The sequence below is a fragment of the Lepidochelys kempii genome, chromosome 4 (assembly GCF_965140265.1).
Source record: "Lepidochelys kempii isolate rLepKem1 chromosome 4, rLepKem1.hap2, whole genome shotgun sequence".
Classification (NCBI taxonomy): domain Eukaryota; kingdom Metazoa; phylum Chordata; order Testudines; family Cheloniidae; genus Lepidochelys; species Lepidochelys kempii.
Window position 1 is genome coordinate 19,664,466 of NC_133259.1, and position 27,894 is coordinate 19,692,359.

Consider the following 27,894-nt stretch of genomic DNA (forward strand, 5'->3'; position numbering starts at 1 on the left):
TCTTGACGCAAAAACTTTATTAAAAGATCCTTCAAGCATTCATATTTAGCCTGTTCACATTGTACAGCTGCTTCGTTAAAAACATGTTAAAAAACAGAACATTCATTTCAAACTAAGTAGTAGATGAATTATAGATTTTGATTACACCAACTATGTACATTGAACCATGGTGAATCTAAGTAGTCCCAAGGCAAACTAGGTAACAAGTTAACACAATTGCACTTTTGCATTTATAGAGTTATGACACGAAAAGTTGCCAAGCACTCAAAACAAAAGGTAAAGAGGAAACCTTGTAGCTGCCTCTGTGTGGAGGCATAGCAGCAAGGAACACACTTGTACAGTGGATATACAGTACATGGATAAATGACCTACATATTTATCTAACGAATGGTAACAAACAGTTTGTCAAAGATGAAGAACGAAGCTTATTCAGTTTTATTAATATAAATTGTTTGCTAGTTCTGTCTTAACTGGAAAAGTCAAAAGCCTTTAATTATAGCATTTCCATCTACAGAAGGTGGAATCCTGACCCTACTGAAGTGAGTGGGAGTTTTCCCATTGCCTTCACTAGGGCTAGGATTTCACCCAGACTTCATTTTCCCCAAACACATAATAAGCAGCAACTTCAGTGCTGTTTTCCCCACCACCATTACTTTGACCACAAATTTTACTCCATGATTAGTCACAGATTCATACATTTTAAAGGTCAGACAGGATAGTTATGATCAACTAGTTTGACCTGTATTTCACAGACCATGGAACTTCACCCAATTTCTGCATCAAGGTCTTAACTTCTGTGTGAGCCAGAGCATTATCTTTTATAAAGATCTCCAGACATGACTTAAACACTGAAAGTGAGGGAGAATTCACCACATCTCTATCTAAGAATCAGCATTTCATTCTCCACTTAGTTGGAGGAGAAAGAACTGTAGCTAGGATTACTCTTGTGACTTCAGTACTCAGCTGCTCCAAAGATCTTGCCAAGGTCCTCCAGCAAAGAGAGAAGAGTGAGGCAAATGGAACCCTCCTAATCTTCGTAGTAAAAATAAATTGCTATGTGTATAATTTTTAAAATACTGAAACAGTCTTTCTGCATCCTAACGGCTACATTGTGATACACTTAGGCACAATGAGTAGCACCTTACTCCACTGAAGTTGCTTTCAGCCCTGTTGAACATGCATACATGCATCAAAATTGGGCCCAGAAAACCAGTGAAGAGCAAAACAATCCTTTGCTTTGCAGTTCACCTCTAAAATACAGTTTAGTTTGTAATACAAAAGCAACCTCCTGTCCATTGATATAATAGATGCATATGGGGTAAAAAAAGCAGAGATTCCATTTAATTCAGTTCACAAAACGTTCAGGTATATAGAGTTAGTGTAGCACTAAAAGCCTCTTACAATAGGCAACTGCTGTCATAAAAGGCCACTGTAACTAGAGCAGCACAGATTTTCAGATCAATTTTGTTGCTAAATTTTAAAGATCCTTTCTATTAGGCCACAGATTTTTGCTGTTCCCTTGGGGCTTAAGACCGGTTTCTCTTGTACGTGTTAGGAGCTGCCAGAGACAGCAGGAGGCTGACAGACTAGAATGTATTGTTTTAAAATGATTCTTTGACGTAGAGAAACACCTGAGTCTGACTTGGACACCTTGATATTCCACGTAAGCAGAGAGCTGGCTAAAAGCTAGAAGGAGACTGTTAATTTGATCCCTGTGCACAATCAAAATGCACCTCTTCCTTCCCTCTGACAGGGTCTAAGCCACCAAATTCACCTTCAATGCCTGAACAATGATATTCAACTCATTAACTAGTTCTCAAAGTCCAAATTCTGAACGGCACATAAATAGCCACAACACTGAAAGGCAAAGGAGTGGTTTTATTCTACTCTTTCCTCACTCAGTGTCTAACGCCAAAACGCAAACTCAAGACCCCAGCAACATCTGTAGTGCCTGACTCATTGGAGAAAAACAGGCCCTGTCACAAATGCCTTTAATTCCACTGACTGGACTGTGGTGGGAGAAAAGTGTGATTGTGGTTCTGAAGAGGGGCAAGTAGCTATGATTGTGTAAGGAAGAAGAGCCCTGAGAAGCAGGATGTCTTCTACAAACAATGCAACATAATGTATTTTTCCTAGCATGTGATCAATGTGGTACTGAGTACACTACTCACATTAGAACCACATGAAAGGCTACAATCTTACATGGAAATGCCACAGCTCTGGTCTTTACTAGGGAGCTAGGCATTGCCATACCGGATCAGATCAATGGGACAGTCAGCCAGTATCTTGACTCCTATAGTAGCTGTACACTTCAGGGGAAGAAGCAAAAAACTCCACAGTGGACAGTTATGGAATAAGAAAAGCTTTTCCTAACCCCCTCCGCTGCTCACTCATAGGAGGTGGTATATGCCGTAAATCCCGTAACCCCCAAGGGCTCAATGATATCTAGTTGCAAGGTGTTCCACAGGCTGTACATGGTGTTAAAAAGTATTTCCTTCTATCAGTTTTAAATGGGGTGCCTCTGAATGTCCCTTTGAGACATGGTGAGAAAGGTTAATGGGAGCCCCTCTACACCACACATTTTGTAGAGCTTTATCATGTCCCTTTCTTGGCTATCTCCGTCCTAACATGATAGGAAATTATTAATGAATTCTTTCTCAGTGAGGACAGCCAGCCAATAGACTGAAAAATCTCCAATTCACTATAAAACTAGGTGACAGGCTATAGGACAGTGATGCAGCAAAACCCTAAGGAACCTAAACTCACATTCCAGTTCAAATGTTGTTATGGGTCATACTTAAACCCCATCTTCAAGCCACTCGTTGAGTTACTCAGCCTATTAACTGGCGCAAAGACGCTCTACGTACAGTATTATTCATTACCCACCAGCCACTCGATAGAGGGGTGCAGCTCAGAAGGTGGCAAACACTACCCCAATTTGAGCACATTGAAAAACAAACAAAAACCAGAACGAAATAAATTGGAACATGTGCTACTAAAAGCCTATGTCTCTGAGGTGCCTTCAGACTGGATACGTGGCTAATGGACTACAGGAAAGGGAGGGATTAAGCACCAGTTGGAGCGAGGCAAAATGTTGATGGACCTTCTGCAAAACTGTTCCCATACAGTTCTGTTAATGCACATCTATCATTTGTTGCCTACGCCACCACCCCAGCTGCTCCACTCCCAGGCCTCACCTGAAAACAAACTGCTACTTGTACCAAGGCAAGGATGGTTTTGTCTTGTGGTCAAACATTCACTAGGGATTAAGTGGAAATCATTGGATTTGTATCGTTACCAAGGCTACAGTTGTCACAGGAGAAAGTCTCATAGTACTGCACACTGCAGCACTTTGTTCTCTTCTCACCACTTTATTATTAGTGGCACGCATTCACAAAGCAGCCCTCAGAACATACACTATGAGTTGAGGCTATTGTAGTACCCATAGAATGATGGGGCCTATCTGTGTTTTATGGATCTATGATACGCATCAAATGACTTCAGCAGGAGTCCTGTGGTTAGTTTCTCTATACATGCAATAGCCACTTTGAAAGTCTTGCTCTCAGGCCTACACGTTTAAATTTAGGAAATAAACCGCTGAGTCCCAGAAGTGCACAAAGACGCAGAGTGGAAAAATGGCCACACTGAAGGCAATGACAAAACTCCCACTCACTTCAGCGGGGCTAGTTCACCCAAAATGCTCAAGGGAAGAAGTGTTTTGTCAACACCAAATACAGACCCAAACCAAGTTTATTGGGGAACCAATTTGTTCCAGACTGAGAACCTGTTCTGACTCCCACTAATGGCAACTCAGGGGAAGCAGGGCTGGGCCCAGGACTTCGGACACAAACCCTTAACCCAAAGCAAAAATCTTACTCCAAACCCTCAGAAATGGGAGCTGGGGGGAAGGGAAGGATTATAATTGTGAAACACGAATATACACCCATTCCAGTGAGCTATGCAATAGCATTGGATATATATATAATATATATTTACAAATATTGTTTCATAAACTCTACTTATAAAAGCAATATAAATATTGTTTACACCATATAATACACTGAGTAATGAGACAAGCAGGACACTTTCTGTATGCAAAGCACTTCAGGACAATATTAAGCATAGTTGCCTAAAGGGTGCCCATGCATCTTTAAATATATGCAAAGAGAAACATCTGGAATGGCTGTACAAGGTGTGAGCCTGAGCACAGGAAGGGTTAAAGTAACAGAGGTTAAGATTCACAGTATAATAAGTGTTTGACAAGGCAGCTCAGCAGAATTTTCCCTCTGGTGATTTATTTCATTTTAAAATCTTTCTTGCCAGGAGCAGGTCCAATGTGAAAAATATGATGGCAAAACTAATGAGAACTCGATTCCAATTTCTCTCTTCCTGACTTTACCTACACTGGTGTCTAGCGAGTGTAACTCTGTTGAGGTCAGGAGAGTTGTGCAGCTGATTTACAACGGAGTAAGTGAGCACAGAATTGGGTGCTCTCGGATGGATCTTTAGCTGGCCAGAACAGGGGCCGTTCACAGAAATCAACAGAATCGGGCCCTTTGTGCCTAATTTGACACCGACTCCCATATTCCCCCTTCCACATTAAAAAAAATGGAAGAGGAAAAAAGAAAGAGATGCTGTCAACTTGAAAAAAATAAATCATATTTCTGTCTGAAAATCTGGCAGCTACTGTTGTTACAAGCAATGCCCAAAGCTAAAAAAATTAGTTAAAAACAAAAAAAGGATATTTCTTCCTGTGGTGGGGTATCTAACCCACACTGGCATGAAAGGCGTTAACCCCAGGAGGGAGCAGTGGAGGGGAGTCCTCCGAGCAACCTAATGTGGCTGCGCGGACTGCAGCCAATCTGAGAGGGGTTGCAGGGAGCAACCAATCCGGGCTCAGCAGGCTCATGTAAAAGAAGCTGCGGGGCCCAGATTTGGGCAGTCATGGCCTGGAGCTCCAGGGGTAAGGACTGAGTTCCTAGCAGCTAAAAGAGGCGTTAGCACCATTGACAGGGCAGCTGCTGGCAGGGACCGGAGTGAGGGAGCTCCCAGCTGGCTGTTGGGACTGAGTAGCAGGGGCCCTGAAGTAAAGGTGAAGAAGGTGCTGGGGCTGCTGGGCAGTGGCTCAGGGAAATGTACTGAACAGTCAGAGGGGACGCAGCATGTGGCTGCCAACTACAGAGTCCCTGGGTTGGGACCTGGAGTAGTAGATGGGCCTGGGTCCCCCACATTTGCCACTGATGGAAATGGGGGGGATGAATGGACTGTGAGGTACTGGCTCCCGGAAGGGGGAAACACAGGCAGTGACATAGCCGGAGGACCAAGTCATGAAGAGGATATGGCAGTTCCTGGAGAGACCGCCAGCAGAAACGGGACAGAGTGACCAGGTGCAAACCGCAGACAGGGATGTCATCCTCGAGCTAATCCCCAGAGTGACCAGGAAAGGCGCCAATTCAGCGGTGAGTGTTGCGCCCCATAACACTCCCCTTTTTCCAGTTTACTTTGTGCACTTGATGGCATCCTGTGCACAGTCAACTAGCAACCGGCTTTTCTGGAGAGTACAAAAGCCCTGACTCATTTTTTTAACGAATTAAAACATTCCTGTTGCATTGTTTCCAGGGAGCTCTACTAGAAAATGGAATAATTAGAAATTAAATAATTAAAAAATGGAATTCAAGTTCACAGTGCCTCTTAATTTGAAAAATATGCAGCTTTTTGAACCCCTGTAGACCAGCTTCATGTTTTTCTCAGTGAAATTGTGCCAGGGGTCTGCACAGAGGACTGCAACGTGGCCTCCAAATAACAAATTGGTCAGAGATGTAGGACAGCAGAGACCTCACAGACTCCAGGCCATTGTAGGGAATATCCCCTCTGCCCCCAGTGGCAGGGTATCTGCTTTGGCTGCCACGCATCTTTGGCTCCTGGCCAGCACACATACTTCAACTTGCAGAGTGTGGAGGTCAAAGTATTGTTCTGCTTAGCAGCATTAATTTACACAGGACTTTTGGGCTAAACTTACACTATTGTGTCACAGGGACTTGCTGTATAGACTAGCCTATTCCTGAATCCTCTCTAGCCATGCCACTATTTTTCACATGATTCTCCTGAAGCACCGAGGGACTTCTTGGTGGCTGTGACACAGTGGCAGACAAAACAGGCACCTTTCGTCTCCTCATGATTACGTGTTTGCTCCCCTCCCCTGTGTGTTGTGCACAGAGGGGAGCACAGAACTCAGTCTATCCAGCGTATCAATCTTTCACAGAGGACTAGATAAATCAGTCAGAACAAAACATGTATTGAATACTGCCCTGCACCTAGTCCATCTGCACAGGACTACCCATCATCTTCTGGGATTCAAAACAAAAAAAAGTCAGCAAAATGAACACCTATCTGAAACCAATTAAAATGGGACATGTACGTGATGAGGGTTTGTTACCCAGGAAGCTTACTATTTTGTACAATATTAGGAGAAAAATAAATGGGCAAGATGTGTTCTCCTGTAGCATGCGGCATACAGGTTATTGCACAGAAAATCTGATTCCAGCAGGTCCTCACGCCCACCTTCCACTCGAGGCAAAGCTGCGGCTGAATGAGAAGCTGACCTCAGAGTTTTTGTATTTTCCCCATGCACCAAATGGTACTATGACAGCAGTGCTGTTATCTTCAGTACCATACTGTATAGCCTGAGAAGAGAAATAAATCATTAGAAGAGATAAGTATTATTATGCTAAAGTACTATTTATCTGTGAGATTGAAATGCTTTACAAAGGAAGGAGAGTATCCAGCCCCACAGATCCAAGAGACCCTCGGTCTCCAGCACCTGTCTCCTCCCAGCTCCTGGTGGATTCATTGAAGCAATTCTGCCAGGGGCTCTCATCCCTCAGGTGCGGTGATGCCCGGAACCCCAAGTGTTGCCTCCAACCTATGTTCCCTCTAATTTTTGACAGGCTGTGTGTGCAAAAAATTTCTTCTGTGCAAATTGTTGTGCTTCTGTGCAAGTTTTTGTGCACGTGGTGTTTTGCCGTATGCGCGGGGTTTAGGATCTGTGTGTGCACGCACACAGTTTAGAGGGAACAGTGCCCTCAACTTTAGCCTGTGTTTGGAAAAAACAAAACAAACCTCATTTCTTGAATACTGAATCCCACTTCAATTGGTGCCAATTTGCTGCCATAATATCATTTATGCACTGCAATAGATCTGTCAGTCTGAACATATTCGGCATTACACAGTCTATTCCCTGCTAACCTGCATTATCCCTGCATCATCAACAGAGCACTAGTTCAGCACAAAGCCAAACATTACCTGCTCAGTCACAACATGGGCTGCTTCAGGGGGATCATGGCACTGGTTAATAAAGTCACATATCTCTTGACTGTTCACCATGAAGTTAATGCCATCTGTAGTAAGGACCAGGAAGCTATCACTTGCATGATGCAACTGTAATCAGACAGCACAATATAAATTGTCTTATAAATAAATCATTGCAGGGCAGAACAGCTCTACTTTTTTTCTTTGTTACAACAGACTTTTCCTGTTGTTACTGCGTGTTCCTCCATTTTCTACATTGGTGATACCAACAGCACCAAAGTTCTTAACTATTTCACCACATTGCTTTAAAGCACTGGCATACGAGAGAATCAAGATAGCCGTATTCCAAACATCACGAGTAAATCACTTGAGGGTGCTTCCAATTCTTGGTAATAACCCTGTCTTGGGCTCAATAAATTGAGACCAAAAGCCTGGCAGATCGGTGTATTACCCAGTTACCAATGAACAATCTCAAGTTATTACAGATTTTAAGGCAAGAAAAGACCATTATGATCATCTAGTCTGGCCTCCTGCCTAATAGGGAAGTGTGCTCTGTCCTCCATCTGGCAACTGCCCTGAGAACACTATCTATATTGGTCCACCTCAAATAGGACCCCCTCAGCTGCTGACTCTTTTCCCACCTGGAGGTGAGGGAGGAGATACTGAGAAGATTAAGTTTAGGTGAGGGTGGGAAGTGGTGGCTGGGGGGGAGGGGGCAGAAACTGAGAGCCATGTTTAATTGATTTTGAGATGCTAATTCATTTTTCCTCATTTGTTGAACTGTGGAGCCCCAATAAAATGTCACTTATACATCTCCTGTATTTCCCCCTCACAGGTGTGCAAAATACATACGTTTGCTATTCTTAAAAATTATTTAAATTCTGGACCAAGCTGTGCAAATCAACATGTCAACCCCACTGCTGAGGTGACATTTTGCTTTCAGCAAATAACTAGTTTCAACAAAACACAACAAACACTCATTACAGTTAACAGATGGCTGTCATGTTTTATTCCCTCTCCTCCCACCCCACCCCCCGACACACTCTAAACCATGCTATTTAAGATCGACATTTATCCATGTCAACATTTATTACTGGGGCCAGATGCTGTTCAGTGTCAATCTGGAATGACCCCCCTGACTACAGCATAAATGAGATCAGAACTCGGCCCACAGTCAGACTCAAGGTCCCAAAGGCATTCTGATTGCTAGACACGCATGCTGTGCACACCACAGGATCCAAACGCTCAGGTTCAATGTCCCCTATTAATCCCCTCTTACCTGAACCCTTTTAGTTTCTGGCTCTGCTGTCACTCCACTGTTTTTAAGATCCAAATCGCCTATACTCCGCGTCATTGCAAGTCTACCATTCACATGGGGCTGCCCCAGACTGTTCCAGGCTATAAAGCCACCACATTTCTTTATCCTGTCCAAAACACAAAATAGAAGAAGGAAAATATGAAATAAAGGGTCAGACCAACAATAAAAGGTGTAAAATTCCTGCCAGTGCCTTTATCTTGGATTATACCATGCAGAGGAATGGGGAGGGTATGGAGTCCCAACCCAGAGACATTCAGAGTCAGATTTCTGTTCTGAGGGACTTCCAGGAGGGGATATGGTTTAGGAGGCTGAGTACTGGATGGGGAACATAAGCACATGAGTTCTAATCTTGGCTCTACCTCTGTGTCCTTGGACAAGTCACTTAACCTTCCAGCCTCAGTTTTGTACCCATCTCTAGATAGAGAGGAATGTCGTGAGGATGAGCTTCAAGATGTAAAGCGCTATGGGCCAGATCACCAGACCCAGTAAATCTACTTAGTGCCACTAACCTCAAAGGAGCTCCACTGATTTACACCAGCTGGCCTTATTTATTTAGTTTGGTTCCCTTTTACTCAGAACAAAATTAACCAAGAGAGTTTGAACAAGGCTGTCCCAAGTGATGTTATTAGCATAACTGAGCTGTACCTTTCCTTCTCGTCCTTCCTTTCTGGAGTATGATCAATGGTGAGTTTTATGGCCTTTCCCTTTCGACACAACAGTGCACGACTGTCCCCAACACTGGCCACAACCAGTTCAATACCATCTCGCAGCAGGGCCACTGTTGCAGTGGTCCCAGCGTTCAGCAGGGTCGCTACAAACATCACGTAAAGAGAGAGAAGATTTAAGACTGTCCAGCAGTGTTGCTGCATTTATAACAGAACAATGGTTTTAACTGTCAAACATGTGTGCTCTAAATTACTCAGTAACTAGATTTAAGTTTCAACTAAAGCTATGAAAATAATGGACAGTGGGGGGAAAAAACATGCATGGGAGGGGGGAGATAAAGGTGTTCTGTGCAACAACATGGCTTCATGCAAAGAGTGCAAATGTGATAAACAGGTGTCGGGGTGTGGGGGAATGGCTGCTCTTTGGATCTGTGGCAAATATATTTTCTATTCCAGTACCTCAGCTTTAGATATGGGACGTTATCACCTAGCTACAATGTAAATGGGCAACAGTGAGGATAAATCCCATGGCAGAGCTTTCCTCCTGTAGATGCACGTGAGTAATTCAGTAATGCTAATGAGAGTTGGGTGTATGCTTTGAAAGAAGAGACATTTTATATCTCCTTCCTAGTCTCAGGTCCTTGTCAGAGTCCTTATGATCCGACCATTTCCCTCCTCCTGCCAATAGGCCAATGTTGCATCCAGTATTTTTCTAGCTGTGTAGGACAAGACTCCCTTCTGAGCTCTTCAGTGCCACTCTATTTGTTGAAAGGGCCTCTGACAAGAGAGCAGATATGCTCCAGACCTGATTCTGCCCTGCCTGGCGCTCTGTGTAGTAATCCATACCGGTGCAGCTGGGAACGCTAGTAAATCACAATCCACCAATTGCCTTGGTGGTGGCATTTTACACAGATATAAATTAACTACACAAAGTGCAGTGGAGTGCAAGACAGGTCCTCCTCTGCCTTCCCCCCTTCCTCTATCCCTTGTGGGGTTGAACAGCATGCTCGGAGCTGGGTTTTTTGGTTTTTATTAGAATGGATTAACTAATGCAATTATAGTTAGCGATTCTGGTTTCTAATACTCATTTGCTTTAAAATCCTTGGGAAAAGTCATTTTGGTAGATTAATACGAATTGTGACTGCACCAATTTGAGCACAGACCAGTTGTTTCATTAGCAATGAAATAAATCCCCAAAGCCAAAGCTGCTTTCTTTTTTTAAAAAGAACAGCTCCCCCTTTATTGCTAGCGCACACACTGTATGCAACTATGACAAAGAGAGCTGCTTAACATGCTTCTGCAATGAGCTACTGCAGAGGAAAGCCTGGACAGGAAGAGGTACATCCAAGAATTTACAGCAGACGTGAAATCAGTTGAAAGCCCTGCTTGGGACCGAGCCATATTCTGGGTTTTTCTTTTCAATAGTTAATTTTTAAAAATAGATTTTTAAAATTACAGGCAGTATTTTTTTGGTTTAAGCAAAAAAATCAGAATCCCCATTTATATTCCTCTACTTCCAAATGAGAAAGTAGTAATTAAAGATCTTCTGCAACCACTCCTTTTCTTTGAAGAATATGGACTTCAGTCTTGCCCACACCTATTCACACTCTAAGTGTGCATCTGAGGATTGACTGGGGGGGCGTCACAAGGAGCTGGCATAGATCTGGCTAATCCAGCTTTGTGAGACTCAGGGATTCCACCCTGCCAGGGCGATCCCCAGTGGCCCCATTAGGGCACAAGATCTGAACAAGGGGCCTAAACCGGTTTCTTTAATGCATTATGGGTCTGGTTCTGAGGGATGCTAAGCACCTACTAACTCTGACTGTGCCAGTGAGAGTTGCAGATATCAGCACATCCCATAGTCAGCCCCTGTCATTTACAGAGCATGATTTTCAGACACGTTGACCACTGGCAGCTCCAGTCAACATCCACTTGAACTGTGGGCGCTCAGCACCTCTGAAATAGTTAGGCTTGTAACATGCTTGGGAGGAATTTTTCATGTGGGCAAGGTGTTTAAAGATGCATTGAGCCATGTTGTAGAGCGAAAACAATGTGAACTGACAAATAAAAAAATAAAGCAAATCCATAAAACAAACAGTCTAAATTAGACCTTCAGTACTATTAAAACAGGTATTATCACTGCACTGAAGTCTTCTGGTTCAATAAATCCATCAGCTCTGTCCTCAAACAAAGTATCAATCATTATATGTCTCAACAACTCCACTGTAATTTGTATCAGATCCTTGATTATTTTGGAACTCATACAGTAGGCAAAACCAGATTTTTCCAGGCACTAAGTTGGCTGTAGCTTTTATGTATTTCAGTGAAGTGTTTGCATTTTATTTCCAATTTTAGAAGACCACACAAGAATTAGTGTGCTGCAGGCCCACTTTGAAACATGATTAAAAATATGCCACTAAAATTTAGCAGTGAAATCAGATATTTTAGCAAAGCCAGTAAAATACCTGTTTTAACCAGACAGTTAAACCAAAGTGAAATGAAAAGCCTAAATAAAACTACCTTTAATTCATGCTAAATATATTTTGTTTAGAAATTAAGAACTAATAAGGAGTTGCCCCTAGCCTCTGATATCATTCCTTGCTTTTGGAACTGTAATGCCAAGTATCAAATGTATTCTAGAAGGCATAAAAGAGAATTATTGCATAGTTATCAAATTCTCTTGCAACGCTTTAAATATTTTGGGATGTGCCTCAACTCGAAGGCACAGCAAACATACACATCCCAAATACTCTTTTGAGTACTTTAAAAAAAAAATCAAATCAACCTTCAGTACCAATTCTAGGGAGATTACTGAAAAGCCGGACATATGTATGGTAAAGCTGCAGTACGTACCATAGTGATAGGCACCTTACAAATACCTGTAGACCAAATAAAAACTTATCATAGTTTGGAAATATAAGTGCCACTCATGCTCCCTTCACTGGGCCTAATTCTGCTCTCAGCAAGACCGCTCATGAAGGTAATAGTCAATGTGAGTAAGGGAGGAAGAATCAGGCCCTTAAAGTAAAGGAGGCTTCAGACTCATTTGGGTCACTAACACAGTTCCAAAATCTAGGAATGATGAATGTATCAAATTTCTAGTGCTTTACTATTGCTTCAAACTTATTTCTTAGCACTTTAAAGATATGCTGCATCAGCACATAACATTGGTTTTAATGTTTAAAAAAGGTAAAAACAAGTTTTTACTTTTTCCTAATAACATCACTATAAAACTAAGATCTTTCAATAGGTTCTTAACACTCACTGGACAATTTTTACTGCATGTCATCTCAACTAATGTGACAAAGAGGATGTGGGAACCTTCCAGTAGTCCAGGCTAGGAACCGCCGGACTCCTTCACCTGAGACAAAATTAAGCAGATCTCTTTTTCCACTGAAGCCCAGCATATAGTGTCCAGGGCCTCCAGTTCTAGAGCTGCTGACCAGGTACAGTCTCTGCCACAAATAACACGTACACAGAGGCAAATAGGAAATTCACCCAGGGATTTTGTTCAGACAAAACAAACCTGCAACACTGGGGATGACAGAATAAGAGCTGCAAAGCAAGGGGAAATGTTCACTTTGGGTTTGCCTGCTCTTCTTTTCACAAGTCTTATGACAATGCATGAAGTCCAATTTGACCATGGCTCAATCTTGTCTAAAGACATACATGGTCTCAAATATGTTCACTTTTCTCAATGATTTTCCTCCTTACACTTTCACCACAGCTGTGAGTCACCTCTGTTGTAGCTTCAGCCTAAACAAAAGCCACAAAGTATTTCAGTAACAGTATTGGGGTGACCAAGCAAATCAATGGAAAATGCCCAGCCATCTCATAGTTGGCAAAGATAGACATTCTAAAGAGCATTTCAAGTACAGTATATGGATCAACCTGTTTACAATCTTCATTTCTAAACAAAAAGGTTCCAAGAAACTGACTGCTAAAAATAAACAGCTTTATAGCCATTGGAGATAGATTCATGGCTCGTCATGACCCATTGAACACTGAATGTGGATAAAAACTTAAGGAAATATTTAGAGTATGCGTCTTCTAACTTGATTAGATAATAACCAAGTACCATTACCAAGACTGAACCTTTTTAGGCTGATGGCTATATTAGATATATATTTCAGCAGCTCTCCCTTTTCCTCAGTGTTGCAGGTTAACATATTAAAAGAATAGTCATGTTTTTGAATGGTAACTTAAAAAAAAAATTAGTATTCTCTTTATAGAAAAAGACCTTCAGTATTTGCACAGCATAAGATTTCAAGAGTGCCCCAAACGTACACAAATACATCAACTAGTAACCAACCTTGTTCAATAAAATGGCTATTCCAGATATGAACGGCCAGTGTGATTAGGGTCTGATACAATGAGCACTGAAGTCAATGGAAAAATTCCTATGGTCTTCAATATGTATTGGATTAGGCTTTCAATAAACTGAAGCCGTAGCGGCACCTTACATGGCTGTCCTAGGCCAGGTCAGGAGAGCTGGTGGCAGTGTTTTCATCAAGAAACTTGGGACGTATAGCACTAGTCCTCTATAAGGTTGAGAATGTGCAAAAATGATCGATCTTCCCTCACATGCTAACTCAGGGTCTCTCAGCTGGGGGCTGGGAGAGCGTCCCTTCAGGGCCAGCAGAGTAGTCCAGGTGGGAGGATGTAAGGCAGAGAGAGGAGCTGTGGGGATAGGGAAAGCTGCAGGACCCTAGATTTATCCTCAAAGCAACAAGGCCAAAAGGAAAAAAAGAAAAAGAAAAACTCCATCATTAGGAAGGTAACTAGTACTGCTTCAGTTCTTCAAAAAGTTTGTATTTATTCAGCTCTGGGGCACTGATATGGGGAGAAAAATGCAGCTTTTTAACATTTTAAGAAATATACTGTCGAGATATCAGAAATGTAACAAACTTTGAAGTTGTACATGCTTGTAGGAACATGGTCCTTGATCCAAATTAGTGGGAGAAGGAGCTTGTTGCATTAATTGCACCTTGCTCTGAACTGAAATTTAAAAAGGACAAAATCTTTGCAAGATTCAAAAAGGGATTGGATGTGTATATGGACAGTAAGAACCTCCAGTTATAACAGTTAATGCTGGTATACATTTTTGGAAGAGATATTAAACCTTCAGGGTTTAAATCAAACTCTGTTAGGGATTAGAAGGAGACCTAAGGTGGAGGGCAGATTATCCTACATGTGCCGACTGAGGTTTCTGGAACTCTGAAAAATCTGGTACTGCCCCAGTCAGAGACAGGATACTGTACTAGATGGACCACAGTCCAGTGTGGCAAATCCTATGTTTCCTAAAGAGCCCATAAAACCCATCTGTTTAGGTGCTGCACAGAAGACACAGCACTGTAGTGTTGAATGTGTAGCTTTTTTTACACTGGAAACTTGATGTAAGCGTTACTTTATATATTTTTTAAGTATTTTAGCACCGGAAGGAGTGATTCAAAATAAGAACCACAGTTCCCAGAAGAATGCACAAATTGTAAGACCTGTTCAATTTCTGCCATAATTAAGTTGATCATCTTTAAACAGCAACTTAAAAAACTCCATTTTTCCCATATTATCTACTGTTTTAGTGACAGATTTGGCCAGTGAGGCCACGATCCTGCAATTTTCAAACATACATTTTAAGTATGTGGAATTCCATTGACCAGTTTGCAGGTTTTAGCAGTATCAAGGCCTCAGTCATCCTAAAAATCCACTGTACTTTAAAAAAAAAAAAATTAGAAGTACAGACCACCAGCCCAAGGAATCAACAGATGGAGTCACCTATCAGAAACATTTAACTGAACCCTTGTTTTCCAATACGCAGGATGAGGCAGGATTTAAACAGGAAGACCTGGCTTGGGTGCCATCACGTATGTCTTGAGCAGCCAGTATTCCAGGTCTATAATTTCCAAGAAGCTTTGGTGACACTCTTGCCTCTATCACATCTAGAATAGCCAAAAATAATCTGTAGCTTTGCTAACCAACTGTCCCGACAGTGCAAAGTTAAGTTTCTGATGAGGATACATGCAAAACAGTTCAATTGTATTTAACGTTGCAAACACAAACAGTCTCAAAAATATTTACAGTTTCTAACACCACACATGCAAAGAGTTAATTATATTAATAAACTGTTATCGGTCTACGTCTTTACATCCCATTACTCCACTCCTTTATGGCCTGATTTCAGGGACTGCTCAGCACCTGGCAAAGAGTGCTGAGGGCCTTCAGTTCCTACTAGCTTCTACAACAACTTGAGGGCAGTCAATATCTCAAAGGAGGAATTCAGCACCCTGCAGAATGAGGCCCTTTCACATCTGGATACCACTTCCTGATGACTGTCTTTACAGAGGGGTTCCATGTCCACTGAGAGTAGGACAAGAAGCAATAGACTTAATCTGCAGCAAAGGAGATTTAGGTTAGATATTAGGAAAAACCTTCTAACTATAAGGGTAGTTAAAGCTCTGGAATCAGTTTCCAAGAGAGGTTGTGGAATCCCCGTCATTGGAGGTTTTTAAGAACAGGTTGGACAAACAACCTGTCAGAGATGGTCTAGATTAACTTGGTTCTGCCTCAGCACAGGGGGCTGCTCAACCTCCAGCCCTGCATTTTAATGATTTTATGAAATTACTCATGAAAACTAACATACCTCTGCTTAATTTTCATATTTTCTTGAGCTGTATTAGTGAAAAGGTTTTACCCAGTGTCTCGGAACTGCATTTGTTTAGCTGTTCTCAAAGCATTAGCATCAAGTTCCTAATAAGTTAATGGGGGCATTTTCAGAGAAGTGCATAGTGGTCTAGCCATGTTGCTCCTGTTAAAGATGGTGAAAATTGCAAGGTAAAATCCCAGACAGCATTTTGAAAGCTCACCCTTACTGCACAGCTTGTCAATTAGAGAGTCTCTTTAGCTAATTCAATAAGACCCAAGTACTAAATGTTGTAACTATCTTCAGCATAACAAAATGATATTTTAAGTACCAGTATTTTCTCTCATTACACTTTCTCCTCATGGAGCTGCTGTGAACACAATAAACTTGCACTGAAATGGGTCACTCTAAACAAGCTCTTTTATGAGCAGAGTTTGACAAATAAAACAAGGGGCCTTCAAGATAAGCCATTCCTATGGAAGCACTTTAGATCATTCAGGTGGGTGTGAGGCAGACTCATTCTTACTGCTGCATTTCAGACCCCCTCAGTAAAAACTAACTTCACAATTCAAATATGCAACTTAATTCTTCATCTCACTCCCCAAAGTCAGTTTCTAATAATCAGAGGTTACTAAAAAGGTAATGCCAATTATTTTGTATTGCTTCTTCAGTCAGGTTAAAAATCACTTTTAAATAAGTAAATACCACCTTAGCTTATTAACATTGTTTTTTAAATGGGTCTCTATTTATCCATTTATGCTGTTTACTTTTTATACTTCAGTTTGAACAAAAACTGGGTCAGTCAGTTTCACTTTCTAGTTTTAGACAACACAGCAATGTTTGGCTTGCAAACAGCAAAGGGGAATATTTAAATCCAAACCAAAAGCGTGTGCTGGCATTTTTTTAATACCAGAAAACATTTCTGTCAATGCTATCAGCAGTACAACATCGCTGTAAAATGGGCTTAGCCAGCCACAGGAGTAACACCCCACTATCAGAGCCCTTTGGTGATACCCACTTCTCAGGGCCAATTTCCCTGTGCTCCTGCAAGCTCCAGAAGTTCTAACAGCCCCTTGGGCCGGTGGCAATCAGCATAAACATATGCTAGTGGAATAACTCACCACACAGCCAGCCCAGGATTAAGGGAATACCAAAATTGCTTAATGCCACCTTTATACACAAGTCGTCCTGAGGCATGCAGCAGGCTCCTCAACCATAGCGGAGGATCTGGGGCATACTTTTTCCTACTGACTATGTTCCTTTCTCTTTGCAAGCATAGCTACATTATTTAATTTATTTATTTGTATAGCAGTAGTATCTATCATATTAATCTCTCTGAGCCTAGTTTGTTACTTAACTGCAGCAGCAGAGCCAAGAGGGAACATTTAGACACTGTTTCTTCTAAAACCCACAGAATTAACAGCATTTTTTTAAAAAAAATGGTGACTGAGTGAATTTCTCTTCATAGCGTGTTTAAATATATACCAAATTTGAACCATTGTAGCATCTATTACATTTGGTAAATAATCTACCTGACAGTATCCCTTTAGGATAAAAACTCAGTGGAATGTGTGGCAAAAGTTCAGCCTCATATCAGCTCCCCAGATAAATTTCAGAGAGGATTTTCATATTTCATTTTGAAGTGCTCAAGCGTGACTGATGCCGGTTGTTTCATTTGCAAGTAATGCTCAAAGCAAATCCTTGTGTTAAATAAAATTGCTTTCAATATCAAACATATTTCATTAATACAAAACACTTGTATTCTAAGAGCAGCTATTTCTAAAACCATTTCCCCCACCGCTGCAAAGTCGAATACAGTCGTTCTACCTACCATCAACAGATAAGTGAGCATGCCTCGCAAATGCTTTGTCTATTTCTAGAAAAGCTTTGCTCAACACAGTTTCCAAATTCTTCTCCTGAGAAAGGAATTCTCTGAAAACAAAATAAAGACAGGTTCAACTTCTTCCACAAAGATACCACTCCATTGACAGCAGTTTCCACAGGCCTGTCTTCCCACTACTAAAGTTGAATCACACTGTATCATCCTTTTGGGGTAACAGGAAGCCATTAGCATTCTCCCCTGTCCTTCTGATAGGAGGGATCGAAGGATTGGTGATTTTTAATCGTTGCCTAATTCTGGTTTATATAGAAAGTGTGCAGCCTTCGTTTAAGCCACCTTAATTATGCAAAAACGGAGTGGTGCAAGTGGTATGCCTTGCACCCGTACTGCAGGCATTGCAACCTGTAACTCCCACATGCTCTTGGCAGGCTCAATCCTGGAGGATGCTGAGCACCTTCAATTCCCAGTGAATTCAATGGGTTTGAATAGACTGGGGCTGGTGGGTAAAATCCCACCCTCCCCAGTGCAGAGGATCCATGTAAGGACTACGACCACTTAAGCTGTGTGCTGTTCCATTGTACAGGGGAAGTTTCATCTTAGGCGAATAGAGGAGGGAAGCACTACCTACCCTCTGCTAATTGCTAGGAGTGCCCACAGGACCTGATTTTTCTATACTTCAGAAAGGTAAAAAAACAAATTGCTCATCACGGCAGCATCCAGTCTCTGACACTGTTCCGGCACCAGGGAATCCTGCCCGACTCCAGAAACAAGAGGCCAACAGTGAGACAGAAGTGCCAGCAAGTTTTATATTTCAATGATCAAAATTACCCTGTGTGATGGTGGACAACTCACTTAGTCTCTCTGTGCTGCAGTCCCCTAGCTCTAAACTAGGGATAATCATATTTACCTTCTCCTGCTCTCTGTCTTGTCCATTTGAACTGTAAGCTCTTCAGGGCAGGGAACTGTGTCTTACTATGTGTTCATACAGCACCTTGGACAAGGGGGCCCCAACCTACTAGGCACTAGTGGTAATGCAAATAATAAAACAAATGCCAGGCATCAAACCCTAGCTTACGTACTGGATGTACTCTTCCATGTACTTAGCACAGAAATCAGCTGCAGCAGCCCCACCATGCCCATCGTACACTGCAAAATACAGGACATCATCTGTCAGCTGAGCATAATCAAACCGGTCCTCATTTTCCTTCCGCTTTCCAATCTGGCTTGCGCAGCCCACCTTGGCCAGACTGATTTGGGGAATCAGTTTCCCATACTTTATGCTGGGTGGGAGGAGTATGGGCTCATCAATGCGATTGTCCCAGATCCCAAAGGTGTCCCATGTGGCTGGACGCCCACTGCCGTCTGGATCAAAGCGGGAAGCCCTGCGTTCTGTGGTGGAGCTCTGGCACACGGCAGTCAAGCGTTTGTCGTCTTGCAAGAGGCGGGATGTCAGCAGCGCTCTCCTTCTCACTTGATACCCTCCATTTCTAACCAAATTAATTAAAGCAGCTGTTGACATAACTTGATTCCACAGAGCTTTGCAGTGAATGAAAGATCAATATGCAGCTTCCAGAATGTCTTCAAGGACAATGAGAGAACTGGTCAGGAAACAAGAAATACAGAAAGGGAAAATTCAAGTTGTACCACCCAAGAAACATTTTCACCATCAGAGATCATTAATTGTGGGCTGCATTGCCTAGAAGCACCTGGAAAGATCCATCTGCAGGATTCACTGAGAAATAACCTTTTACTCAGACTAGCCCATAGATGGGGTTTAAATATATAGTGTTGAAATAGACCAAAACAAGGCATTGGATGATACATTTTAGCTGATCATTTGGCTGCTGACCACCAACTGTAATAAAATGAACATTAGTGGCAATGACTTTATTGCTTGGTTGCTCAGAGAAAACCACCATAACTCACAAGGTAATGTAATGAGAGTGAGCGTATTATAAATTACCTTAATCATGCAACTGCTGAAAAGCTTGCATTGTTGCTCTATAGGGAAGTAAAGAATATCAGACTAAAATGACAAAGTAAAAATATACAGAATTCCACTTTATCTAGTTGTCAGCACATAAAAGTACAGGATGTCCAGTTCCGGCAAATATCTGATCAATATTTTCCAGAACAGATCAGTAAACTGAATCATAACTCTCCCTCTTCTTCTGGAAGCTACAGTTGTTTTGTTTTGTATTAATTCATTTAACAATCCTCTTTAAAGTGTTTCCATGAACTCACACACACTCTTTTCACAGATAACTTTGCCCAAGTGCACTCTTTATAATTTGTCCCCTCTGGAGTTCTGTGCTACTTGATGTTTACATTAGATTTCTCGAACAACACCAAGTTCCCACCTGTTTTCATGTATCTCTTGGTGCCCAGACCACTTCCCAAATCAAACAGGACAGTCATTATCTCAGAATAAATAAAAGCCCCAATGGATGATTCTGAGAGATAATAAAAGGAAAAACTGGACAGCTAAAGTATATCTCAGTTACCTATAACATTTTATTTAACGTACATGTCAGGGGTTGGCAACCTATGGCACGTGTGCCAAAGACGACACGTGAGCTGATTTTTAATGGCATGCTGCTGCCTGCCGAGTCCCAGCTGCTGGCCCCGCTCAGCCCACTGCTGAACCCAGGCCGGCAGCAGGCTGAGCGGGGCCAGGGCCGGGAACCCGGCAGGCAGCAGCGTGCCATTAAAAATCCTGCCCACCCTGACCCCACTCTTCTCCGCCCCCTCCTCTTCCACCCCCCCCCCCGTCCCAGGGGGCAGTGTGAAGAAGCTTGGTCCAGCTGGCTGCTGCTGCAGGGCAGGAAAATTCCCCCTCCCCTGCCTCTTCCCCCGGCGTGCTGGGTTCCTGCCCCTCTTCCTCTCCCTCCCTGCCACCATCAGCTGATGGCCCTTGCCAGGGAGAGGGAGAAGCAGAGCCGTAGCGCGCTTGCTGCTCCGGGGAGGAGGCAGAGACAAGGTGGGGACAGGGCCTTGGGGAAGTGGGGTGGAATCAGGGCATATCCCCTCCAGCCCCCTGCCGTGAGCCACTCTGGGAGCACCCCCACAACCCTAGCCCACACCCCCAGCCCTCTGCCCTGACCCCTGCACCCCCCACAACCCCAGCCCTGACTCCAGCCCCCTCACATACCCAGCCCCCCAACCCCATGCCCTGACTCCTGCACCCTCCTCACATACACCCTGCCCTGACTCCTGCACCCCCTCACATACCCAGCCCCCCAACCCCATGCCCTGACTCCTGCACCCTCCTCACATACACCCTGCCCTGACTCTTGCACCCCCCACATTCCCACCCCCACCCTGAGCACCAAACAGGAGCTCCTGCACCCCTCGCACCAAATGGGAGCTGCCCAGGTAAGCACTCCACATCCAACCTGAGCCACCTCCCTCATTCTAGCTCCTGGCCAGACCTTGCACCCCAACCCCCAGCCCTGTGCTCAGTGCACCCCCACCCTCAGCTCAGTGCAGAGAGGAAGAGAATGGGCTAGAACCAGGGAGAAGGTAGGTACCCACTCTATGTGGACAGGGCCGGGATCCCAGACTGGCAATGGGCTGAGCGGGGCCGGCAGCCAGAACCCTGGCTGGCAGGAGTCGGCAGACAGAACCCCAGAGCTGCTCAGTCCACTGCCGGTCTGGGGTCCCGGTCGCTGGCCCCACTCAGCCCGCTGCTGGTCTGGGGTTCTAGCTGCCGGCCCCTTCCCAGCTGGGGTCCCGGCTGCAGGCCCCGCTCAGCCTGCTGCCGGCCTTGGTGAATGGAACCCCAGGCTGGCAGCGGGCTGAGCGGGCCGGTGGCATAAGATCAGTATTTTAATTTAATTTTAAATGAAGCTTCTTAAACATTTTGAAAACCTTGTTTATTTTACATACAACAACAGTTTAGTTTTATAATAGAGAGACTTATAGAGAGAGACCTTCTCAAAAATGTTAAAACGTATTACTGGCACGCGAAACCTTCAATTAAAAAGTGAATAAATGAAGACTCGGCCCGCCACTCCTGAAAGGTTGCTGACTTCCGGTATATGTTAACGTGGAGGGATTAAAAACAGACAGGCTCAAGGCAGATTCTATTGAATAATAGAAGAAACTGCCTTAACATAATCAAGGAACGAAGGACAACAGTTACATTAGAGATACTGTATATTTGGCCTGTTGCCAACAGTGTGCTGTAATGTCACTAATTATAGGTATATTCTGATCACACTTTTATCTTCAGCATTTGAAATACTTCTGTATAAGGAGATGTGCAAGGTTATTTAACAAAACACCCTAGACAAAACTCTGTGCTTGCCAAACCGACAATCATAGGCAATTCTGTAAGCAGTCATTTTGCTGGAAATAGCTGTACGGTGTGCTTTCCGGTGGTGCTCGTTACACTTGTTCACAGCTCAGAGAAATGAAGGCTGGACAGGAAACCTCCCTTGCTGTCCTTAGCTTATCTTGAATACAATTCTTGGCTGGTGAAAGGAATGTTTACTCTTACCATTTGTATAGGTAAGTGATGAAAGTCAAACATGCTGTGAAGTAATTTGTAATAAGCCAATTTAGAGTTACATCGTGAATGATTTTGGCCTAAAGTGTAAAAATGGCTAAAATGGTCATTTCAACAGGTAGCTAGATTACAGATTGTAAAGAAGACAGATGTCCAAATAGCTGAAGTTTATTATTCCTCTCCATATCACCCTATACCATCCCATCCTTTCAGTAATATCCTGGGTCACAGAGATGGACTATTATTTTCCATTTGTCACCTTCACTTACCTTTTCAGTACATTAACATCCTTTTGTACAGCATGACAAAACTGAAATACAGGGAGTTACTTTGGGATTCACTTCCAAGTGTGAATTTGATGGAAGAGGAACACAAGCATTCGCTATGCTTAGCTCTCATAATACTGCAGCATGAATAAGAGCACTATTCTAAAGCTCAAGTAACAATTTAAGATTCATTTTCCATCAAATTCATCTCTCGAAAGCTAATCCGTCTCCAGACTTGTATACAAAACTGACAATTGGGGGGATAAACAAAAGATACTGGAACTCAACCTTTATTCTGCCACAGCATATAACTGCAGTGTCACTGTTTACAAGACGTATTTGTTTGTATTTAAAAATACAGCAAGGTGGTTTGGCAACACATCACTGCTAGGGAAAAGAAGGTGGTGGGACAATAAGGTATTCTTCATGTATCTAAAGTGAAAGCCCACCTCAGATTTCTGTAGATGATAGCCACTCTTTTTAAGTGGAACTCTACATTAATCAGGTAAATTATACACATTTGCATTTATGAAGGTAGCTACTGAATGTAATCTTATGAACATACAATCAAACAAAAATTCCACAGTAGGTCAAGCTGTCACATGATGACTTTTATTCTTGGAATAGTGGAATTTTCCAGGCTGCTACCCAAAAAAATATGAGAGAGAGAGAGAGAGAGAGAGAGTATATATGTGTGTGTGTGTATATGTCTGCAAAGGGTTAAGACACTGCACAAATATATATGTGCAAAGAAGATAAGTGACCTTGCTTTGAGCGTTTGCCAACAGCCACAAAAGTGATTAAAAACTAACTAGCAACCGAAAGGAAATTGTTGTATATTTAATAGTGATAAGGGGGGAATAACATCTTGTGTGGAAATAATCTGCGTTTTCCTAGACCAAGAAAAAGAGCATAAACTATTACCTTCCTATCCTCTTGCGTACGCAATAAATAACAGGCGCAGATTAATTTAAAGAGGCTTTACATTTTTACAAAGAAAGAAAGAAAGAATTGACCAACTTCAATATACGTTTCTAGCCTATATGTACAAATAATCTGCAATTATTTTAGGTTTTGAGTGTTTCAACAAAGCTATTGATTACACCTGAACAACTATTTTTAAGCACTCCATACGACCTTGGTCTTCCAAGTAAGAAAGCACGTGCTTAACGTTAACCACACAAATAGTCCAATTAAAGTCAATGGAACTATTCACATACATAAAGTTAAGCAGATGCACAGCTGTTTGCAGGATCAGAGCCTTAGTTTTGAGCGGTATCTTCCCCATGGAACAACCACACTGAGAACTAGGTCATGCCCTAAGGACCCTTCACATGCAACTCTCTCTTATCCTATGGAGAAAGGGGAAGGGTAGCTGCCAGTGCAGCAGTCTTCCCCCCCTATGTCCCCACAAGTCCCCGTGGAACGCTCTCTGCATTGGTAAATGGAGAGAAGATGGGGAATGAGCAGCAGCGGGAGCAGACACAACTGTGCTCCCACCATCTCTGTGGACTTCCAGAGGTAGTTAGTAGAGCCAGTGGGGTTGCCTTACCTTTTCCACTGAGCCCCCAGAGCAGTGAGGGAACCATCCTTCCCCGCTTTAAGGAGAGCCCTGGGGGCAGCTGACGTGTTCCTGACAGGAGAGCGCCATTGGAGACTCAATGTAAGTGAGGAGCGGTGGTTAGGAGGCCAGAGCTGGTGTGGAAGAATGCAAATGGCTCCAACTCCTCTGGATCATGGTCTGTTCATAGAGAGGACTGCCCACATGTCCCCAGTGAAACAAGGTAGGGGAAACTCTGCCAGGTTCTCTTCCTCCCCCTTACTCTCTCCCTCAGGTTTTACAGTAGGATGGGGTTATTTGGACCTGATTTATTCTGGCAGGGAAGGATGGCACAGCCCAACACTGGGGGTAGAGAGAGGAGCTCTTGCCTCTCTGGTAAGGTCTAGGACAAAGGTTCCTCAAAGAGCTTCTTGCTTGAGCTCCCAACATAGACTCATAGATTCCAAGGCCAATCTGCCCTCCTGAACAACACAGGCCATAGAACTTCCCCAAAATAATTCCTAGAACAAATTGTGTAGAAAAACCTCTGATCTTGATTTAAACATTGCCATGATGAAGAATCCACCATGACCTCCAATAAATTTGGGGGAAGGAGGTTCTCAATGCAATACCTCTTTGGGGAACTGCAGCATGCTCCCCTTACACACCCCTGCCTTTCTTGTCTTTTGGGTGTGTGGGCTCTCCTCATTCCATAGAACAGCAGGGTGTCAGCTGGGCCCACGGAAAGAGGAAGGGAGAAAACTAAGGTCTGGTCTACACTACAGGGGAAATTTGATTTAAGCTACGCAATTTGAGTTGCATGAATAGCATAACACAAATCAACATAGCTTAGATCTACTTTCCACAGGGTCCATACTACGCAATGTCGACGGGACATGCCCTCCCATTGACTCCCCTTACTCTTCTCATGGAGTACAGGAATCGATGGGAGAGCAATCTGCAGTCAATTTAGTGGGTCTTCACTAGACCCACTAAATTGACCATCAATGCATCGATCGCCGGTAAGTGTAGATAAGCCCTAAGAGACAGCAAAGAGGTGGGAAAAGAAGCAAGATGGAAGGATGGAGAAGGGAAGAGGGAACGGATAGGAAGGAACAAAGAGATAATGCAAAACAAGAATGCTGCTATGGCCTGTAACACTAATAAGAGCCAGTCTGTGTGGTGACAATAAAAGTTAGGCTTAATAAAGAGAGAACAAAACAGAATAGACTAGGATAGAAAATAGAAGGGAGAGAATTAAAAGGAAACAAAAATGGGCAAGAAAACAATAGAGAAGAGGTCCACTATAGCATATAGGTTAGTAAGAGTGTTCTCTTCAGCTGTATTTCTGGGGAATTAATCTAGAGGATAAAAGGTTACTGGCAGACTGCTGCCACTGCTGAGACTGGAATCAAGTAGCTGCTTTTCCTAAAGGCATTTAAACAAGTTAACAGGGCACATAGCAAGCAGGTATTTTTAGAAGTTGCTTGCTACAATGCCAGGCAGACTGCGTTCCAGAATTTCAAGCGCTGATTTATGTTATCGGAACCCAAATTCCTAACTTTGATTCTCAGATGCTTGTGCTTCTAAACCTGATGTTTCTCAGGGCAGCTTAAACGAAACACCTTCTTTAAACAATGCCTTTTATTAACTCAAATCTATATTTTTCTACCCTTTGGACTGAACAGTTGTGGGTTTTTTTTTTAATTTAAATGTGACAGTGGAAATTCAAGTCCTGAGTCTAAATCCTTTTACAATTCTGAGAAATGGATCCTGGATTACCAACTGAGCTGCTCCTGAAAAAAAAGAGATGCTCTGTCGCATAAGTCAACAGTGAAGCTATGCCACACTCCAAGAGAACAGTGATTACCCAGGGAGGCAGCATAAATCATTATATAAAGTTGGAGAGCTATGAGAATTACAGCAATAAAAATAACTGTTCTTCCTACAATGCAGCATGCTTATTTGCAAGGAAGGAGACAAATGAGAGAAAAGCAGGTTTCATTTCCCTTTCCCTGACTAATACAAACCCAGAAAAGCCCAAAACTAACTTTTTTTAAAAAAATGTTCAAATTTCTCCCCTTTTTTGGTGCCCTGACTGAGTCCTTTTTGCACGATGTGGTATCTGGCTCTTTTCTACAGTAGTACTGCCAGTAAACACCTTTTGCCAAGGGTCTAATCTGGGGGCAGATACCCAGAGCAGCAGCCAGGTTCTGCTGGCACACAAACTATGCAGGTTAGGAACCAGCATTTACAATCTACTTTCACTGACTCAATCGCGCAACCTCCTTAAACCACAATTACCTCTTTGCTGGGGGCTAAACCGAGTATTATTCTTAGATTTCAGCATCCACGCCAAGTGCCGGTGAGCTGATTTTATGCTAGGGCTGGTCCGTTATCAAGACCGTTTTCTTCAATTGCATTGACTGGAGGATGGGACTGCCAGGGGGGACACCCAGACAGTTGTGAGTGATCGTGCAAACCATAAATAAACAGGGCGGGTGGGAATCCGATCCTGGGGGCTGGACAGTGGACTGACTTTTTTTTAGAGCCGGGGGTTGTGAGTAGAGGAGGCTACTTTGGTTACCCGCTGCACACTGGAAGACGGCAAAAGCGCAAGCCCCAAGGACAAGACTCTAAAGCAAAGGGCTGGCAACTGCACGGCCTGTGCTCGCTGCACGGAACGGACCCACCCCCCGTCCAGCTGCCTTGCTGTAAGGAGGCGGGAACGCGCCCCCATCCTGCTATTTCTCTCCTCTCCCCATTGACAGGGGTCAGCACAGGAGCGGCCAGATGTCAGGAAACCCCCCCCTCCGAATTTGGAACTCCCCGGGCCGAGTTCTAGAACCCACCGGGCTCTGGAACTCCCCGGGCCGAGTTCTAGAACCCACCGGGCTCTACCCTGCGCCGCCGCCTCTCTGCTTGTGCTGCAGGGGAAGCGCCATTTGTCTCCGCAGCCAGCGAGGTAATGAATGGACCCGGCCTCCCCCCCGCACCCCGCAGCGATCGCCCCCCCCCGAACAGCACCCCTCCGCGGCAAGGTGCCGCAAGGCCCCGCCCGGGGCAGGCCCAGCGGGGCGAGCGTCGCCCGAGAAAACCAGGCAAGGCCGCCCATTCCGCACGGCGATGCCGACTCCGTGCCGCCGCCACACGATGCTCTCGAGTATTTCCCCACTTAACAGCGCATGGCGCGAGGGGGGGTCCCCGGTTTATTTTTAAGCAAACCAAAAAGCAGCTGAAGAGCCACAGCGACCGGCCTGCCTCACAGTGGTCTCAGCCTATGGCGCTCACTGAACTGGGTGCGGGGTGAGGGGGGTGCAGATACGTGCATTTAGTGCCCGCAATCCACGCAGTGTGAACAGGCAGGGATCGTGTTACCGCCCGCGTTTCGCGCTGCAGATCTCATGCAATCACCGGGCAATGGCAGTGGGAGGCGGCTTTCCTTTCGCCGAAGCAAACGGAAACGTAGCTTGAACACGCAGAGCGAGACCACCCCAAACCACTGCAGATTTGGCTGGCTAGGTGGGGCAGGGCGAAGAAGAAGAGACCGAGAGAAACGGGGAGGTTCGGGGCCAGGATTGAGGGATAATTCCAGCACTTCTCTTACCTGGCTGAGACCGCGTCAAAGGGAAAGCGTGCAAAGGCTGTGTCGCCCTCTCTTTTCAGTGCTCCGAACGAAGCTGGGGTTTTCCCAGCGAGCCACCCGGACCGAGCGACCCTCCTTCCGCAGCCGTCTCGGAGAAATTCCCGAAAGGTTTTGCTGTAATTGCCTATGTAAAGGAGGAAATGTGACTCCCCGTCACGCTG

At 43.8% G+C, this 27,894-nt stretch overlaps 1 protein-coding gene across 2 annotated transcripts; it reads right to left on the reverse strand.

The window, feature by feature from the left end:
- PPM1K (protein phosphatase, Mg2+/Mn2+ dependent 1K) lies at positions 1-27,873 on the reverse strand. 2 transcript variants are annotated; one of them, XM_073340666.1, is made up of 7 exons: positions 27,695-27,873; positions 18,851-19,369; positions 17,763-17,863; positions 9,272-9,437; positions 8,588-8,732; positions 7,303-7,437; positions 1-6,683 (listed from the first exon to the last, which is right to left on the reverse strand). In XM_073340666.1, the coding sequence occupies exons 2-7, from the start codon at positions 19,288-19,290 to the stop codon at positions 6,552-6,554; spliced, it is 1,119 nt and encodes a 372-aa protein (XP_073196767.1). In that variant the 5' UTR covers positions 19,291-19,369; positions 27,695-27,873; the 3' UTR covers positions 1-6,551. The 2 variants fall into 2 exon arrangements, with proteins under 2 accessions (XP_073196767.1, XP_073196768.1); XM_073340667.1 differs by lacking the exon at positions 7,303-7,437 and having other exon boundaries at positions 27,695-27,872.
- Positions 27,874-27,894: the final 21 nt, after the last annotated feature.

Coding starts and splice junctions, on each gene's coding strand:
- PPM1K (XM_073340666.1), bottom strand. CDS start 19,290: ATGTCAACAGCTGCTTTAATTAATTTGGTTAGAAATGGAGGGTATCAA. Junction 9,438..17,762: donor TGCTCACTTATCTGTTGATG/GTAGGTAGAACG, acceptor TGATGTTTGTAG/CGACCCTGCTGAACGCTGGG. Junction 7,438..8,587: donor CAGAAACTAAAAGGGTTCAG/GTAAGAGGGGAT, acceptor GTCTGATTACAG/TTGCATCATGCAAGTGATAG.